At 37.1% G+C, this 16,699-nt stretch overlaps 1 protein-coding gene across 50 annotated transcripts in view; it reads left to right on the top strand.

Annotated features, from left to right (window-relative positions):
• PTPRD (protein tyrosine phosphatase, receptor type D) overlaps window positions 1–16,699 on the top strand; it is a 1,162,785-nt gene that overhangs the window by 1,018,567 nt on the left and 127,519 nt on the right. For 26 of the 50 annotated variants that reach the window (XM_027635107.1, XM_027635108.1, XM_027635110.1 and 23 more), the window contains 7 exons: window positions 5,375–5,563; window positions 6,799–6,807; window positions 7,536–7,553; window positions 9,308–9,418; window positions 10,778–10,789; window positions 12,838–13,107; window positions 13,802–14,383. In XM_027635107.1, the coding sequence (XP_027490908.1) occupies window positions 5,375–5,563; window positions 6,799–6,807; window positions 7,536–7,553; window positions 9,308–9,418; window positions 10,778–10,789; window positions 12,838–13,107; window positions 13,802–14,383 (1,191 nt within the window). The remainder of the gene's footprint in view (window positions 1–5,374; window positions 5,564–6,798; window positions 6,808–7,535; window positions 7,554–9,307; window positions 9,419–10,777; window positions 10,790–12,837; window positions 13,108–13,801; window positions 14,384–16,699) is intronic. The other 24 variants (XM_027635145.1, XM_027635144.1, XM_027635140.1 and 21 more) reach the window with 5 other exon arrangements.

The following is a 16,699-nucleotide window of genomic DNA, read 5'->3' as shown; positions in this document are numbered from 1 at the left end:
ATCTCCTTGAAGAGCTGGAATCTTGCTTTCCTAAAGTTCAGGGGCCTAACTTACTCTATACCTGACCCAAACTCCACCAATGCTTAATGGCTGTAGCCAGGCTGCCTCCAATCTTCAGGTTCCCAGTTAGCTTATTTGGTGCCCATCAGATCCAGTATCGTATCCCTCCTGGTAGAACTGCTATCTGTTCCCTGGCTCAAGAAGTCATCCTCCGTGCTTTCCAGGAGCCTTATCGGTTGCCTACAGCTTGCTCTGCTACTTTCCCAGCAGATGTCAGCATGATTGAAGTCCCCGAGCGGGGCAAGAGCCTGCGGGCACGATGCCTCCTGTAGCTGGAGCTAGAAGGCTTTGTTAATAGGCTTCCCTTGATCAGGGACCTGTAATAAAAACCAACCACAAGGTTCCCTTTGGTGCCTTGATCTCTGATTCTTACCCACAGGCTTTCGACCTGCTCGTGGCTGTTCTTCAGAGACAGCTCTTCACACTCAAAGCACCTCCTGATGTAGAGAGCAACCCCTCTGCCTCTCCTTCCTCCTCTGTCTCTTCTGAACAACCTGTAGCCATTGATAGTCTCACTCCAGTCATGTCCCATCAAGTTTTAGTTATGGTAAGAAGGTCATAGCTTTCTAGCATCACAGTGGCTTCCAACTCCTTCTGTTTTTTGCCTGTGCTGTGAGGATTGAATGAGCAATGTCAAGCAGGTTGAATACACAGAGTTCAGAAATACTAACAACCATGATACAAAGCAAGGCAAAGCCATTGTGCATCATTCTATTTTAAGGGCTCATCTGGTAACCACTCTTTGTAATTGCCTTTTACACTGTTCAGATCATACACTGGATGAAAAATAACTTTTGTAGAGCTCTTGCAGCAACTGGAAATGATACTAGCATGGTACTAAATGCATTCTCTTAATACTAATAATGAAACACAGCACTGTTAAGACACCTAACAAATTCAGAGAATATGCTCTGTTTCTAAATCTCTTGTATCTGTCATCCAAAACAAAATATGTATTACATCTATAAGTAACTAAGCCACAAGGACAGAGAAATCTGACCTTTAATGGCCTCTCAAAATGACAGTACCAAATGGCTTTGGGAATATCAGGTCTGATTTAAATTGTTGATGAATTGGAAACTAATTAACTAGAACTAAATATTAATTGGAAAGAGTGGCATATACTACAGTTTAGAGCCTAATGAGCATATTAATGATCAGTAAAAAATATTTTTCTGTTCACCTCATGTAAAATTGTAGAAGTACCAATATATCAAAATTTTCTACCGAGAGGCAGTTCTTCAATGATTTGATCTTCAGTTCTCTTTCATAGTGTGTTTGATGATCTGTCAAACTTGGTATCATCAAAGCGTAAAGACAGTTTTGTACAAATCGTGAATAAACTTAGAGAGAAAAAAAACAATTAACATCTTAAAAACTAAATTCACTGTGATAAGCCCTCCAATTAGAAATTTCACTATTTCCCTGGTCCATTTGATGTTGAATATTGGAGTTTATTGCCAAATACCTGAAAACCAGGTTGGAAACAAGCCACAATTGTCAAAAACATAACAGTGCTGGGTATTTGAGTCTGTTACATTGTGATGTTTCTCATGAAAATTTCATGAAGACCATTCATTCAAAGAGATTCTATGCATAAGGCAGATGGATGGAATTTAATTGCCCTTATTAAAAATAAGAAAGGGAAACTCTTTACTACTCCATCCTATTAGTATTCAGGATAAATTATCTTTGTTGTACACTTAGGTATTTACAAAAGAGACTCTGGGGGTTTCTGTATGAGCCAAGTAGGAAAGGAAAGGTCAGGTCATAAAAATCCTGTTCTGTGTCACAAGTCAAATCTTATCAGTTAATACCAAAGTAAAGACCTCGTGTTTATAAGCAGACATGAAACATACCTTTCCTTGGGAAGAGCCTATGGCTGATGGATTGACATTTAAGCATCACTAGTTCTGAAGAATTACAGAAAGTTATCCGAGAGTTGTATTTACTGTACCAAGGCCCTGGGATGATTGGTGAATCAAGGGTGCAGGTTATTTTTTTTCCTTTATTCTTCCAGTTGCAGAAGGTGACGTCAAAAGAAGCAGTGGACTAACATGGTACTATGGCTGGTGTCACCATTAAAATTTTGGTTTTTTGATAACAGGATGGCCTGCGTGCCACCAGGCTTGCTGAATGCAGATGGGATTCACCTTTCTCAGTGGGGGGAAGAGGGTCTTTGGTCAAGGACTGTCAGGACTTATTGATAGGTCTTTAAACTAGTTAACAGAGGAGGGGGATATCATCAGGTTTAGTAGTGATAAGGTGTGGGATGACATGCCATCTCACTTGTACCAGTTAGATACCTGAGCCAGCAAGAGATGCTCAGAGCCTGGAGAGAGTATGTAGGTCAGCAGCAGAAGACCTGGACAGCACCAAGAAATTCCAGCCACTCCAGACAGAAAGTCAGCTTCATTGGAGGTGGGGCAGAGGCAACTTAATGCCTCTGGGCTAACACATGCAACGTGAGGAATGAATAAGAGGAAGTAGACATGTGTGGATGTCTGCAGGGCTACAGCCTTATTGGCATCACGGAAAAACAGTGAGATGTCTCCTACGACTAGAGCGTTGAAATGGAAGGATACAGCTGCTATACATCATATTTGAGAAGTCATGACAGTCTGGTAAAGTTCCCAGGAAAAGAGGAAACATGACCCTCACTTCTAAAAATGGTGATAAGGAAGACCCAGGGAACTACAGACCGATCAGTCCCACCTCAGTGCCTGGCAAGATCATGAATCAAATCCTCCAGGAAACTGTGCTAAGGTACATGGAAGATAATGAGACAGCCAAAATAATTGCTGACAGCCAACATGGTTTCATTAAAGGCAAATAGTACCTCACAAATTTGGTGTCCGTCTACGATGCAGTTACAGCAGTGGTGGACAAGAGAAGGCAACAGAAATTATCTACCTGAATCTGTGTAAAGCATTTGACACTGTCCTGTGTGACATCATTGTCTATAAACTGCTGAGGCATGAATTTGACAGTGGACCACTTGGTGGATAAAAAATTGGCTGGATGATTGCGCTCAAAGAGTTGCAGTCAACAGCTCAATGTCTAGTTGGAAAGCAATGACACAATCTTCAGAGATTTGTAGTGTGACGAGAACTATTTAGCATCTTTGTCAGTGATATGGACAGTGCAATTGAGTGCACCCTCAGCAAGTTTGCCAACAACACCAAGATATATGGTGCAGTCGACATGCTGGAGGGCAGGAATGCCATCCAGAGAGACATGGACAGGCTTGAGAGGTGGCCCATTGTGAACTTCAGGAAGTTCAACAAACACCAAGGGTAAGGTACTACACCTGAGTTGTAGCCATTCCAACCACAAATACAAGCTAGGTGGAGACTAGCTCTGGGGAGAAAGATTGGGTTGTTTGTGGATGAAAAGCTCAATATGACCCAGCAATCTGTACTTGCAGCCCAGAAAGCCAATCGCATCCTAACCTGCATCAAAAGAGGCAGGAACAGGAGGTTGAAGGAGATGCTTACCCCCTCTGTTCTGTTCCTGTGAGACTCTACCTGGAGTACAGCATCCAGGTCTGGTGCCCGCAACACCAGAAAGACACTTACCTGTCTGAATGAGTCCACTGGAGAGTTGATAGAGGTCTGGAACACCTCTTCTGTGAAGAAAGGCTGAGATAGTTGTGACTGTTCAGCCTGGAAAAAAAAGGCTCTGGAGAGACCTTCTTCAGCCTTTCAGCACCTAAAGGGGGCTTACAAGAAGGCTAGAGAGGGACTTTTCATAAGGACAGATAGTGATAGTAAAAGGCGGATTTGTCTTAAGCTGAAGGAGTATAGGTTTATCTTAAATCTTAGGAAGAAAAACTGTACTATGAGGGTGGTGGAGCACTGAAACAGGTTGCCCAGAGAAGTTGTGGATACCCTGTCCCTGAAGGTGTACAAGACCAGGCTGAATCTGGCTCTGAGTAACTTGATCTAGTGGATGTCCATGGCAGAGGCATTGAAAGTAGATGATTCAAGGTCCCAAACTATTCTGTGATTCTGTGGGTATCTACGTGCTACGTATTGCAAGCAGTTAAGTAGCTCGTAGGCAACTTCACACCCCAGGAACTACAATGATTTATAGACTGCACTTGCTTGCTATACATTTTTCAGAAAAGTCTGAAGACTTACCTAACTGTTTGAAAATGTGACACTTCTTCATGGAAGAGAGTTGACATTGATCAATTTCTTGTGTTAGTTTTATCCCCTAATCAATCGCATGTTGGTAATGACCAGTCGACATTTAATAATATATGTTTTATAGTTAATGTTTGTCCTCTTTCTTAGATTTTTTTTGCTTGTCATTTTTTAAGGGAAAAATTATTATTTTGTGATAAAAATATTTTTGCCATTGTAATGGACATGAGGAGCAAGATGATGTATTTCAAATAGATTATTTTAGCTTTGCTAACCTAATTTCTGAAAAATTGCCTGATCCCACTCTGCTTCCAGTGCTACTTGCTAACAGGAATCATATTAAGAAAGCTGTTTGCTCTTGTTCAGTATTTCTTAATATTTCAATATTGACCACACTAGGATATGGATTTTTGACCATATCTGAGTGTTTTAATAGACTCTATTGTGTCTAATTCAAGACCATTATGAGTATCCTTCACTTTAGCTTTGCTAATCTGCATAGCTCCAACGTTTAGAATTTCTCAGTGCTTTGAAACCATGTAATGCACTCATCCTCACAGCACTTCTCTATAGCAGTAAAGCACTATCATATCCATCTTACAGATGGACAACTGAAGCACAGGCTAATAAACATTAAGACCGACAGCAGATAAGTAATAATGGTAAAAGTAAGAAACATAACTTGGTTCTTTCAAGTCATTGGTCAGATTCTATGCTGCATGATTGTATTATGCATTTGTATGATGTATAGAAAAGGATTTTTCCCTGTTGTTGATAGACATGGTAATTCAATATATCACATAAAATAGTGAGGACTCGTGCAAGCAGAGCAACATCAGTGTTGTAAGGTACCATTGTATGAGTCTAATGATTTTACACTATGCAGTATATCTCATGTGATTTAATGCATTTAATAAGACAGTAAAAAGTTTGTAGCCAATTTTTATGAAGTTTTTAATTTTTATCAGCTTTTTAATCAATGTAAGTTAACCAAAAATACTGAGGAGGTATCTGTTTTTTTCAGTCCTTATATTCAGTTCCTTTCAGTTCCTTATGTACAAACAATTAGGTGACCCCTGAATGTTAAGCAGGCTGATGATTCAGGCTTTCATGCAGTACTGTGTAACAAATGTGAAATCCTTCAACTTACATATTTTTTTTTCCAGAGGATCAAATTCCTCGAGGTTTTCCCACCATTGATATGGGCCCACAGCTGAAGGTGGTTGAACGAACTCGCACAGCTACCATGTTATGTGCAGCCAGCGGCAATCCTGATCCCGAAATAACTTGGTTCAAAGACTTCCTACCTGTTGACACAAGCAACAACAATGGTCGCATCAAGCAGCTACGCTCAGGTAGGGTCTTGTTACTGTTTCCACCAACGCCCAGAGTTGTTCTCTCTCACTTTTTCTTTCTTTTCTTTCTCTTCCTTTTTTAAAAATTTTTATTTATAGGTAATAATTTCTCTTTCTCCTCTCCTTTTCTGTGTTACTAAGTGTGTTGTCCATGTCTGTGATGTTGTCATAGCTTTCTATAGAGTCTGTCTCTATATGTTTTGCAGCTTCTGTTTACTCCACATTGCTCACTGCTGTGACTGTATTTTTTGATAATTTTTTTCTTTACTGCTTTTTGCAGTACTTGATGGATCCATTTTCTCCTCTTTCTTTCTTCTTTCCTTTTTATTTTTTTTTAACAAATTTATTTCAACATTGGACTTCATTCAGAAATTGCAAGGAGTACCAATGGTTATATTCATCAAAACCAAAACCTGCATTAGACACTTCAATTAAAATTTAAAATGTGTTTTGTGCTATCTTTTCCACATTTGACCTCACCAAAGATTAGCCAGTTTGGACACATCTTCTTTCCTCTCACAAATACATAAAGCACAGTACTTCTTCCCATGCAGATTTATACCTTAAAAAAAAAAAAAGGAAAAGAAATCTTTGGGTAATCTATGGAATAAAGTTGGGTTTTTTTTGCTGGCTGAGCATTTTTCCAACACATTTAGCCACAGTAGTGTGCGCCCACGCTAAAGCTTTATGAGTCCTACATTTTCTGGATCTACAGAAGTCTGCTTTTGGTGTAGAATCCAGCTTTTGCTGCTCTCTCTCTTTGCCCCTTGCACCTCCCTAGCAGTTCTTTCACACTCCTCCTGCCCTAGTTTATTCTTTTGCTCTCTTTAGATTAAATAAAAGCAACAACAACAACAACAACAACAATAAAATCTCGAGATTTATGAAGTTTAAAGCTTATCCCAAAGTAAGATCATTGGGATATAATGAGCTTTTTACTTTGACAATTGTAGTAGATATTGTTGTAGAATCTAAGCTGTTTAATCACGTGTCTTCCCAGAATTCTCAGCTTTTGACCTGTCCTGTGATGTTAAATCGTCTTGTTAACTGACTTTTTGCTTGTTGTCAGCAGAACTGTGTAAATTAACCTTCTGTTAATGTAAATTAAGATTTTTTTCACATGTGACATAGATGATTTAGTATATAAAGCTTTAACTGAAAACTTTGTACCAAATTATAAGGAATATAATAATATTTTTATGCTGTCTTTCTTCTCTCCGTATTTAAATCTCCAGAATCTATTGGTAAGTGCTTAGTTCTGAAGCGCACTTCACCCCCACTAATTTCCATATTCAGAATATTATTATTATTATGATAATTATTATATGATTAGTATTATTATCCTTAAAATGCATGGCATGCATTTTACTAACAGTCAGTGTAGTCACCAGATCCCTTTAGTGGCGCACACGCACACCTCCACAGAAATGTTGTCTTATCAGTCATAGCAACACCTAAAAGCAACAGTACACATGTATCACGTAGATCTAGAACAGTAAATGTCATAATCCAGCCTAAACTACAGTGTTTGTTTTGAGATAGCCTTCAGTGTATCCTCTTTTTATATATATATAGATTTATATATATATATTTAAATAGAATTTCCAATATTTTCCTAAACTATGTCATAAGTACAGTTTTGTAAAGTTTCCTTTAAGTTATTTGAGGCATATTTGATACATATCTAACTCTATATAACCAAACGTCTAGAAACTCAGATGCTTCTCTGAGAATGGCAGTGCAGCCAATTGTAGCATTTTTGCCCCTTGTGGTACAATGAAACTTGCTTTTATAACTTGATAATACTATCTAATATATTCCTGTTTTAACAGTATAGTAATTCAAGTTTCTCTTAAGACCTTATTTAATTCTGTAAATCTAATTTGATTCTTCTTCCAAAGCCCTAGCCTCCTTCTTCTCGTACTAATGCTTCTTCTTTCTAATCTTATTTGCATTCATATTATCCACCCAGGTGGTACACCAATAAGAGGTAAGAGTGCTGAACTAACGTTCACAGAATGATCTTACTCATTCTTTCTGTCCTTTCATCCCTCTCATCTTTGTCTTGTTTTTGGTTTGGTTTTGTTTTGTTTTCCTTAAGGAAAAAACAAAACAAAATACAAACCTACAGAAATGTCCATCATCTGATTTTCTTTTTCCTTTGTCCTGTTTGGTTATGATCAGTGACTCTCATATTGTGATCTTTCTTTCTACACATTGCCTTTTCATTTTCCTTTTTTGTTTGTTCATTAAATAAATAAACAAATGAATAAATAAATAAATAAGAATTAATTTGTGATATGCTTCAAAGCAAGCATATCCAGGTCTCCTGGCCATAGCCCAGTCACAGCGTACCATTTGTCCCTCTTTTTTCTTTTTTTTCTTCTTCTTCTTCTTCTTTTTCTTCTTCTTCTTTTTCTTCTTTTTTTATTTTTCTTCCTTTTTATTCTTCTTTTTTTTCCTTCCTCTTTTTTTTTGTCCAACTGGAGCAAAAAAAAGATCATTTTTTTTCTTCCTTAGCTGTTCTTGTCCTGGACCAAAGCCAAGATGGTCTGGAGAACAGTAGCAGACATGCAGAAGACAACATGGACTATCTTCTTTTTGTCTTATCTTTCATAAAAGGTTTTTGTTTTTGTTCTTCTTCAATCCTTTTTTTTATATGTCCCCCCCTAAAAAATTACAGAAATGTTTTTTTCCCTTTATTGTGGGGTTTTTTTTTGGTGGGGTTTTTTTTTGGTGGTTTTTTTTTTGTTGTTGTTCGTTTATTTATTGTTTTCTTTTTCTTGGAAGTCTCTCACCTCTGGATTTTTGGATCTTCTAATCTACAGGCTTTGGAAATGAAAGGTTACTGACTCATTATTCTTGGTGGTATGTGGTATTGTTGGTTTTTGATACTCTAGCAAAACTGTTTACTTCTTTTGTAATTCTTGTTTTGTATTTTTCTTGGGTTTTGTGGCACCACACTGCTAATCCCGCTTGTGGATTTTGATGGGTGTCTTGTGGAGGCCCTCCTGCGGTCCTCAGCAGTGGATGGTTGGTTCTTCCTTGTTGGCGTAGACCATGCTTTTTAACTTTTTTGTCTTCTAATTCAACTGCTCTTTGTTTTTCAGCAAACGTGCTTTAAGCTTGTAAGTTGCGGAAAACTGTCTTTCTTATCAATCTGCATGTCTTAAAGGAGTTTTATTTCTTTAAAATAATATTTTGATGATTGTAAATGACTAATACAGTTTCTTTTTTTTTCACTTCAAGCAGCCTTTTTGTTATTGCTGCACATTTTTGGCTTTCTTCAGCAGAAGATTTCTTGATGTCTCTCCCACCTTTTTTCGAGTACCACCTTTTGTGCTACTTTTGTTACTAGATTGAAACAATTAAATAAAAATTAAATAGTTATAATGACCCAACTACTTAATCTCTTTTGTTTTATTCAAAAGCCATTCTTCCTTGAAGCAGTCTCACCCATCTTCATTTTAATGGTTTAGGAAAGAGTATTGTTTAGAGGGTTTTGGTTTTTTTTTTTGCCAAATGCAAATTGTTTTCCTGTGCTAGCACTGATGATGTGAAAAAAATAATCTCTTTGTTTTTTTCATTGCATCATTTTCTGTCTGTGCACCTTAGCAAGAAAATGAACCGACGTTGAGTGGACCTTCGCATACAAGCTTTTCATATTGTTGAGAGGTGTATTGTTGTGGATAGAAAAAGCCTCCTCTGACCGTCTCTTTGGCAATGTATTTTATATTCATACAGGTGCCCTCCAAATTGAACTGAGTGAAGAATCTGACCAAGGCAAATATGAGTGTGTTGCAACCAACAGTGCGGGTACACGCTATTCTGCCCCTGCCAATCTATATGTCAGAGGTAGGAATGACATAACCCTGGCATCCACTGTTCATTCAGGTTCAGGGCTAAGATACTCTCAGGATCTATAAAGTTACCACTGTAGTAATCAAAATGCCATGGTAAATGTGTCAGTTGTAAAATTCATTTTAAACTATAGAGGAAAGGCTTGGGGTTTATATTGTTCTCTTAAAGCACTCTTGAGTCCAGTCTATCCTGTGGGTTAAGGTTTGTAAGTATATTTATATTTTTACATCTTAACTTCTATTTTTCTCCCGAATTAAGTTAAACTGTGCTTTGCATTTTTTTCTTTTATTGGTTTGGTTTTGTTTTGCTTTTCTTTTCAAACTCCTGAAGTGACTGCTGTGTGTGCTACTAATCAGCTGAGTGTAACCCCAAGGCATTGAGGTGTATGCCTGTCTGACCTCTGCTGTGTAACTGCAAAGGAAAAGCTTCTAACTTTATAACTTGATGTATGCAGAGCACAACTGTATTTTCCTCTTTTCTGTTTCTTCTTATTATATATGCATGTATATATATATATATATATTTAATGTAAGACTTGTGAGTGAATGATAGTGGCCAATTGGTTATATTATTTTGAGAAATTACCTGTGTATATGACAGGTAATATTAATAAGAAAACAATTATATTCTTCTGTGCAGTAGTAGAAATGATTATTAATATATGAAAATATTTTTTAGTTCAGCTAGAAAGAAGGGCTTTGTTTCAGGCAGTATTTGCTATGTCTAATTGATGTAAATTTCTGTAAAACAAAAACTATTACATACATACATACATACATATGTGTATATATGTGTGTGTGTGTGTGTGTGTGTGTGTCTACAGTATAAGGGGATGGGTGGGGGAAATAGGAATGAAAACATAAATAGCTGTAAACTTTGCTGCAGGGTGGATTACCTTACAAAAAATGCCTAGCTTGATTTTGAAATTTTTTTTAGAGATGATTTTTCAATCAACTTGATATGTTTTCATATGGTGTGACTCTTTTGGCTAATTAAATAGAAAAGAAAGGAAAACCTTTCATAGTTACAACATCCATAGAAAGTTATTTGATCTTTTATTTTCTTTCTCTTGTCCTCCGACATACTGACTTTCCTGTACTGCATGAGGCATGTATACCTTTATATCCAAAGGAAAATTTCAAAATTATGCTAGCTATTGTTTCTAACATCATTGTAGCTGTAGAAAATGCTAACTTTTCAAGATGAGGCAGGAAGGTTTAATTAGCGCAAGTAGAGATGTTCAACTAGCAGTTGAAAGCCTTGATATGGCCTTTTTACTCTCTCTGTGTTTCCCTTGTTTTTCTCCTTTCCTCATTTCATTGTGTTCTGCATCAAACCCCCTACATCCCTCAGAGCTGCGAGAAGGTTGGTGTGTTTTTTACTTTTTACCCACCTTACAAAACTATTAATTAAACCAATAACAAAGAATACAAATGAAATGAATGTAGCTGCATTGTGGCATTTTTTAAGTTAATGTTATGTTTAAGCAGAGAATGCCCTGGTCATGGCTTTTGATGAGTGCTGGTATCTAACTGTTGTGCATGATAAGAGAGAATGAACCTGGATGCATGGCAATCTTTTTAGCTTTAATACTAACGTCTACTAAACTTGGTCAGTGTTCCTGCTTTTTCTTCCCTTTTAATTTCTCGCTTATACTGATGCCTGCTTTTCAAGGAATGGTTTCAGTAGTTGCTTTTCTAAATAGCCTGCGCATGAAGACTAGACTCTCCTTTGTCTATAAGGATTTTGTTCAATACAAGAAGTTCCTCATTGCCTGCCGTTTGCTTCGTGTGGCCTCTGTGAACTGGCCGCTTACGGATGTTTTGCTTTCTGCTTGTTCCCCTTCTGCCTGTCATTCACTCATGAGGCCATTGCAGTAAGCCCCTCCTGAATCCATAGAAGATCACAGAAATTTAATCAAACCAAGAGGAAAGGTTTTAGACTAACATAATTTTCCTTATTTTTTTTTAAACTCACTCATAGTCTTATTTTACTTTTAATTTCTTTCTGAATTAAAACTGTCTTAATCATTAGCCTCTATTAAGGCCAAATAAATACAGTTTCGAGTACAGTGTCCAATTAAAGGCCTAAATACAAACCTACCTCTCTCAGCTACCTGTGTCGCTTCCACCCCCTACACACATATGCACACCACTGAGAATATTTGAAGCAGGAACACTGATCTGTTATTGCCTGGTAATTTTCTCGGTGTTGTGTTTGCTTAAATATTAACTACTCTGTTAGTGGAATGTCCTGCTGTGTGTTTAAGGTTGACACCCCTTGCTGTCAATAAAGAAATGTCTAATATTATCAATCCTTATTTTGCTTTCCCTTAACTGTGAGCATAGTGGAATCCTGAATGTTCAATATTCTGCTGTTTTCCCAGTGGCCCTTCTTAACAGTTGCTTTTTAACCCCTTAAATTTAATCTAAGTTCCTTCTCCCTCAAACTCTTTGCTTCTCTTAAACTCCTGTATCTATCTGTCAGCCTATCCCCATCTCTTTCAAGTTTTCTTTCCTCACCCAGTATGTTTTCTTTCTGAGTTCTTTTTCTCTCTGTCATTTTTACTCAGACATTTCCCTAAGCATGATTCTCTATTTTTTCTGTCATTTGCTTGCTTGCATGACCAAATCCAGTACTTTGTACTGGCTTTGCCTAGTCTCCTTCTGTGACTCTCTCTCTCTTTCCATATATATCTATATATATATATAACTATATATATATATAGATATATTCATATTTATATATATTTGTATATGTGTATACATATGTGTATATATATATATTTGTATCTGTGTGCAATTATATATTTTTTTATGTTTGTTTCAGTGTTAGTGTGAGGTCTTGAGGCTGCATCTACTTTGAGTCGGAAAGCAAATGAAATTGCACTTTCAATTTACTGTAGGCAGTGGATTCCAGGACTGTGATGTGACAATGTGGCCTAGCACATTTATTCACATCAAATGGAAGCACGCAGCATTGAAGTTGGTGATCAACTCAAGCATGCTGTTGACCTTCCAGTTTTCTTCTGTGCATATATATATGTATGGGCATATAAAATGCATATATATATGTGCGCCTGTGTGTGTGCGTGCACGTGTGCGTGTATATCTTTTGCATGGTGTTTGTGTATTGTTAGTATATAGTTAGTTATGTGTGGGGCCCTAATAGGTCTGAATCCGCCTTTGTATGAATGTGCCTATTAATAGCCTCAAGTAAAAACAGAATAATTCACGTTGTGTGCAGACAAAATTCTTGCTTAGTCTCATATTTCTCTTATATATATATTTTCTGGCAGATCGGAATAGATGTTAAAACATTAAATTGTGTCTGTACACTGCATGCTGTCAGTATGCAAGATTCAGTTTCTTTTTTTTGTATATGTTATTACGTTTTTTTGTGTTTTGTTCCAGTTCGACGAGTCCCACCGAGGTTCTCTATCCCACCCACAAATCATGAGATCATGCCTGGCGGGAGTGTAAATATCACCTGTGTTGCGGTGGGGTCACCAATGCCATATGTGAAATGGATGCTAGGAGCAGAAGATTTGACACCTGAGGATGATATGCCAATAGGGAGGAACGTCCTTGAGCTTAATGATGTCAGACAGTCTGCAAACTACACTTGTGTTGCTATGTCTACCCTCGGTGTTATAGAAGCAATAGCACAGATAACTGTCAAAGGTATATCCCAAGCACATATATATGGACATATTTCAGTCTTTTTTTTCATTCATTGCCATATTCTTAGCAAATACATTGCACTGAAAGGGACTCAGTGCCACTTGCACTCTTAAATCAAGAGGGTAAATAAATATACCAGCCAATCACTGGCATAAGGCAAAATAGAGGCTCAGACAGCAGTAATGCTCATAGACTAAATAAAGTAGTATTTATTAAAATGTTAGCCATAGTATTCCATTATTCTTCTGTGTCTAGCTCTCAGCCTTCATTTCAGTTAAAGATCTTAAAATCTTGCATTTACTTGTCAACAGAAGGAACCTTTACAAACCAGTAATTTGATTTTTAGAGTTGCTGGGTGTCCAAGTATCGTATTCATTGAGTATTTGAAAATTAAACTGTAATGGTTTATTGTCCCTCTGTAAGATTTCTCTTCTCTGTATGGGTACGGCATTTACTACAAAAGTCAGTATCATTAGTTCATGACAAATGAATCATATTGAACAGAGCTTGAAGATTTTCTGATAGATTTTTGAAGGAAATCATAGTTGCCAAAAGCTTCCTCTGAATGGATCATGCCTTCTTTCCATTCAGTTTTCCTATTATGATTTTGTTTTGCTGTTTGTAGCTTCTTAATTTAGTAACTAATGTCTGCTGTTACCTAATGCTGACTGTGTTTTTTGTCATTTGTCTTTAGCCTTACCCAAACCTCCTGGAACACCTGTTGTGACAGAAAGCACAGCAACAAGCATAACATTGACTTGGGATTCTGGAAACCCTGAGCCAGTTTCTTACTACATAATCCAACACAAACCCAAGAACTCAGAGGAGCCATATAAAGAAATTGATGGTGTGGCCACAACACGTTATAGCGTGGCTGGCCTAAGCCCATATTCAGAGTATGAATTTCGGGTAGTTGCTGTAAATAACATTGGGCGAGGGCCACCCAGTGAGCCTGTTTCAACAAGGACTTCAGAGCAAGCACCTTCAAGTGCACCCCGCAATGTGCAGGCCCGTATGTTGAGCTCTACCACCATTTTAGTACAGTGGGAAGAACCCGAGGAACCTAATGGGCAAATACAAGGTTACAGAGTTTATTACACCATGGACCCCACTCAACATGTTAACAGTTGGATGAAGCACAACGTGGCTGACAGTCATATTACCACTATTGGGAATCTCGTACCCCAGAAAACATACTCTGTGAAAGTTCTTGCTTTTACTTCTGTTGGGGATGGACCACTTTCTAGTGACATTCAGGTCATCACTCAAACAGGAGGTAAGCTAGCAGTGAACAGAATTTGTGTGAAAAAAAATTGAATGCATGCAGAAATTTTACACAGAGAGACTTTGAGTTTAAAATGTTGCAAAAACCCTCCCTCTCAAGGATAATCAGTTTATTCGGGCAGCTTTTGCGATAACATTTTCTTAATTCCACAGTGCAAGTTATCTCTGAAGAGTGGAAATTACCCCCTCACGCTTTTATTTCTTTTTTCATCAGTGTCAAGAAGTTTATCTGGAGTTTAACTGAGGTCTCAGGGAGACCTTCATTCTGGAGGTGGCCAGGTGTTGAGGCTTCTGTTTGGCAATGCTCTGCGCACCAAACAATTTTGTCAAATAGTTCTTCATAGCTTTCTTTGAGGAGTTACCAGTGTGCGTAGGCTTTATTTAGGTGACATGTGACTCCCTTATGCCACATCGCTCTAGTGAACCTTGCTTTTGGAAGTCTAAAATGTGTGTGTACCACATGTGTATTCAGCTAGTTGGTAAGGTTCTGAGAACAAAATAAAACATGAAAGCATTAAATACAACAGGCATTTGTGTAGGTTCAAGCAAGCAGTTCTGTACACTTTGGATTTATAAATCGAAACCTACCTGTCCTTACAAAGTGCACACCAAAAGGTCACATTTTCTTGGTTTGTCTTTGCAGTTAGGTCGTTTTGTTTCCATTCAGGAGTTTTAGGTCCATGAATTAGTTTTACTAGCAAAGGACAACCAAGCAGAGTGAAAAACATTGCAAAAAATATTTTATGAAATCAAAAGCAAGAAGCTCTGGGGTAGTTACACAAAATGGTTTATTGTAGCAATAAGAAATAAAAGCTCCTTTTGTCTAGCAGTTTAGAGAAAGCTCTGTGAAATATTACTGTAGGTCAGTGATTGTCAAAAATATATAATACTACTTGAATTTTTTAGTACAGGGACGTTTCCTGTTGCAGAATTTAGCATCCCTCAAAATCTTAAAAAACAGATCTCTAAAATGTAACTGTAGACAGTTACATTTCATCCAGTTTTTACTTCTGTGTTTTACCAATATGCATTTAATAACGACATACAATGAGGTATTATCCTGGAATCTTTCTAGGTGTTGTATTACGTAAAGATATGTGTTTCCTTTTGTAGTATCTCAGCTGAGAAGTTACAAAATCAACTATTTTTAGACCCTCTAGTGGTATGCTAAAATGTGTCTGTATGCACATGCAAATATAAGTATGTATAACTGTCATAGTTCACAACTGTGAACCTCTTAGATTAGAAAGTGTTTGACAGTGGCTTCCCCAGTAAAGGATGAACGAATCGAAATAATGAGCACTGAGGCTCAGCTGGACTGTCCCAAGTCACATTACTTGCTAAGGTCACTTCAGAAAAGTTCTGTTTATTAAAACCTTCATAGAATTTGCTGCTAATCATGCCCATCTGTTCCTGATTACTGTTGTAATCTGAAGAAATTATAACAAAATTAATAGTGCTGGAGGTTTTCTCAATACATGCTTTCAACTTCGTAACAGAGTTGACTTGCTAATGTTTATTTGTGGCTAATTTAAAAAAAAAAAAATGTGGCATACAGGAGGCATATTTAAGCACTGGTACTTTTCCTTGAAATACCGACATTTTAAATCAGAAAAGAGAAAAAACCTAAGAAAGTCTAGTTCTGTTCTTCAGTTCAGGGTATGTTTAAAAATTAAGATTTTCTCATTTTTCTATCCTGTAGTTTCTCTTCAGTGAACACCACAGAATAAAATGCCCTCCTTGCCCTTGTCTTCCAGATTTGCTGTATTGTAAATCTGAATACGATTGTTTTAGTTTAAGTTTCTCAATATGAAACTGATTCAAAATATTAAAGTGAATTATAAAGTGCTATTTAAAAACAGGGGAAATGGATTTAATGGAAAAATAAGAATGGGATGCTGATTACATGTGTTTGATTTTTTTTCCTTCTTTTTGGTAAACAAATAAGCCTACCATTATGAATATATAGCTTAACCCTTATACTTACTTTGGGGATATCAGAGTATATATACAACAAAATCTTACTAATATCTGTGACTTAAAGGTTCTGTTAAATATTCCAAACTTTCCTCCTTTAAGTGTATTCTGATCTTTGGAGAGAAATTATGAAAATTAATAATTTGTTCTTAAAAAGACTGTTCAGAGGAGTTTTTGCTTTCCTAGTACAGCAGAGTTTTCTTTTGAAATGCCTGTGAGTGGCTTCTTACCTTGCAGGTCAGCCGAAACTCTGATGATAGTGAAACAAGTTTTTAATTAAAATATTGACTTGGACTGTGTAGTTTGAGGGAAAGAGAAGGAAGAATTTTTC

Source organism: Corapipo altera, unplaced genomic scaffold (assembly GCF_003945725.1).
Source record: "Corapipo altera isolate COAL_440 unplaced genomic scaffold, ASM394572v1 61411, whole genome shotgun sequence".
Classification (NCBI taxonomy): domain Eukaryota; kingdom Metazoa; phylum Chordata; class Aves; order Passeriformes; family Pipridae; genus Corapipo; species Corapipo altera.
This window is presented reverse-complemented; position numbering and strand designations above follow the sequence as displayed.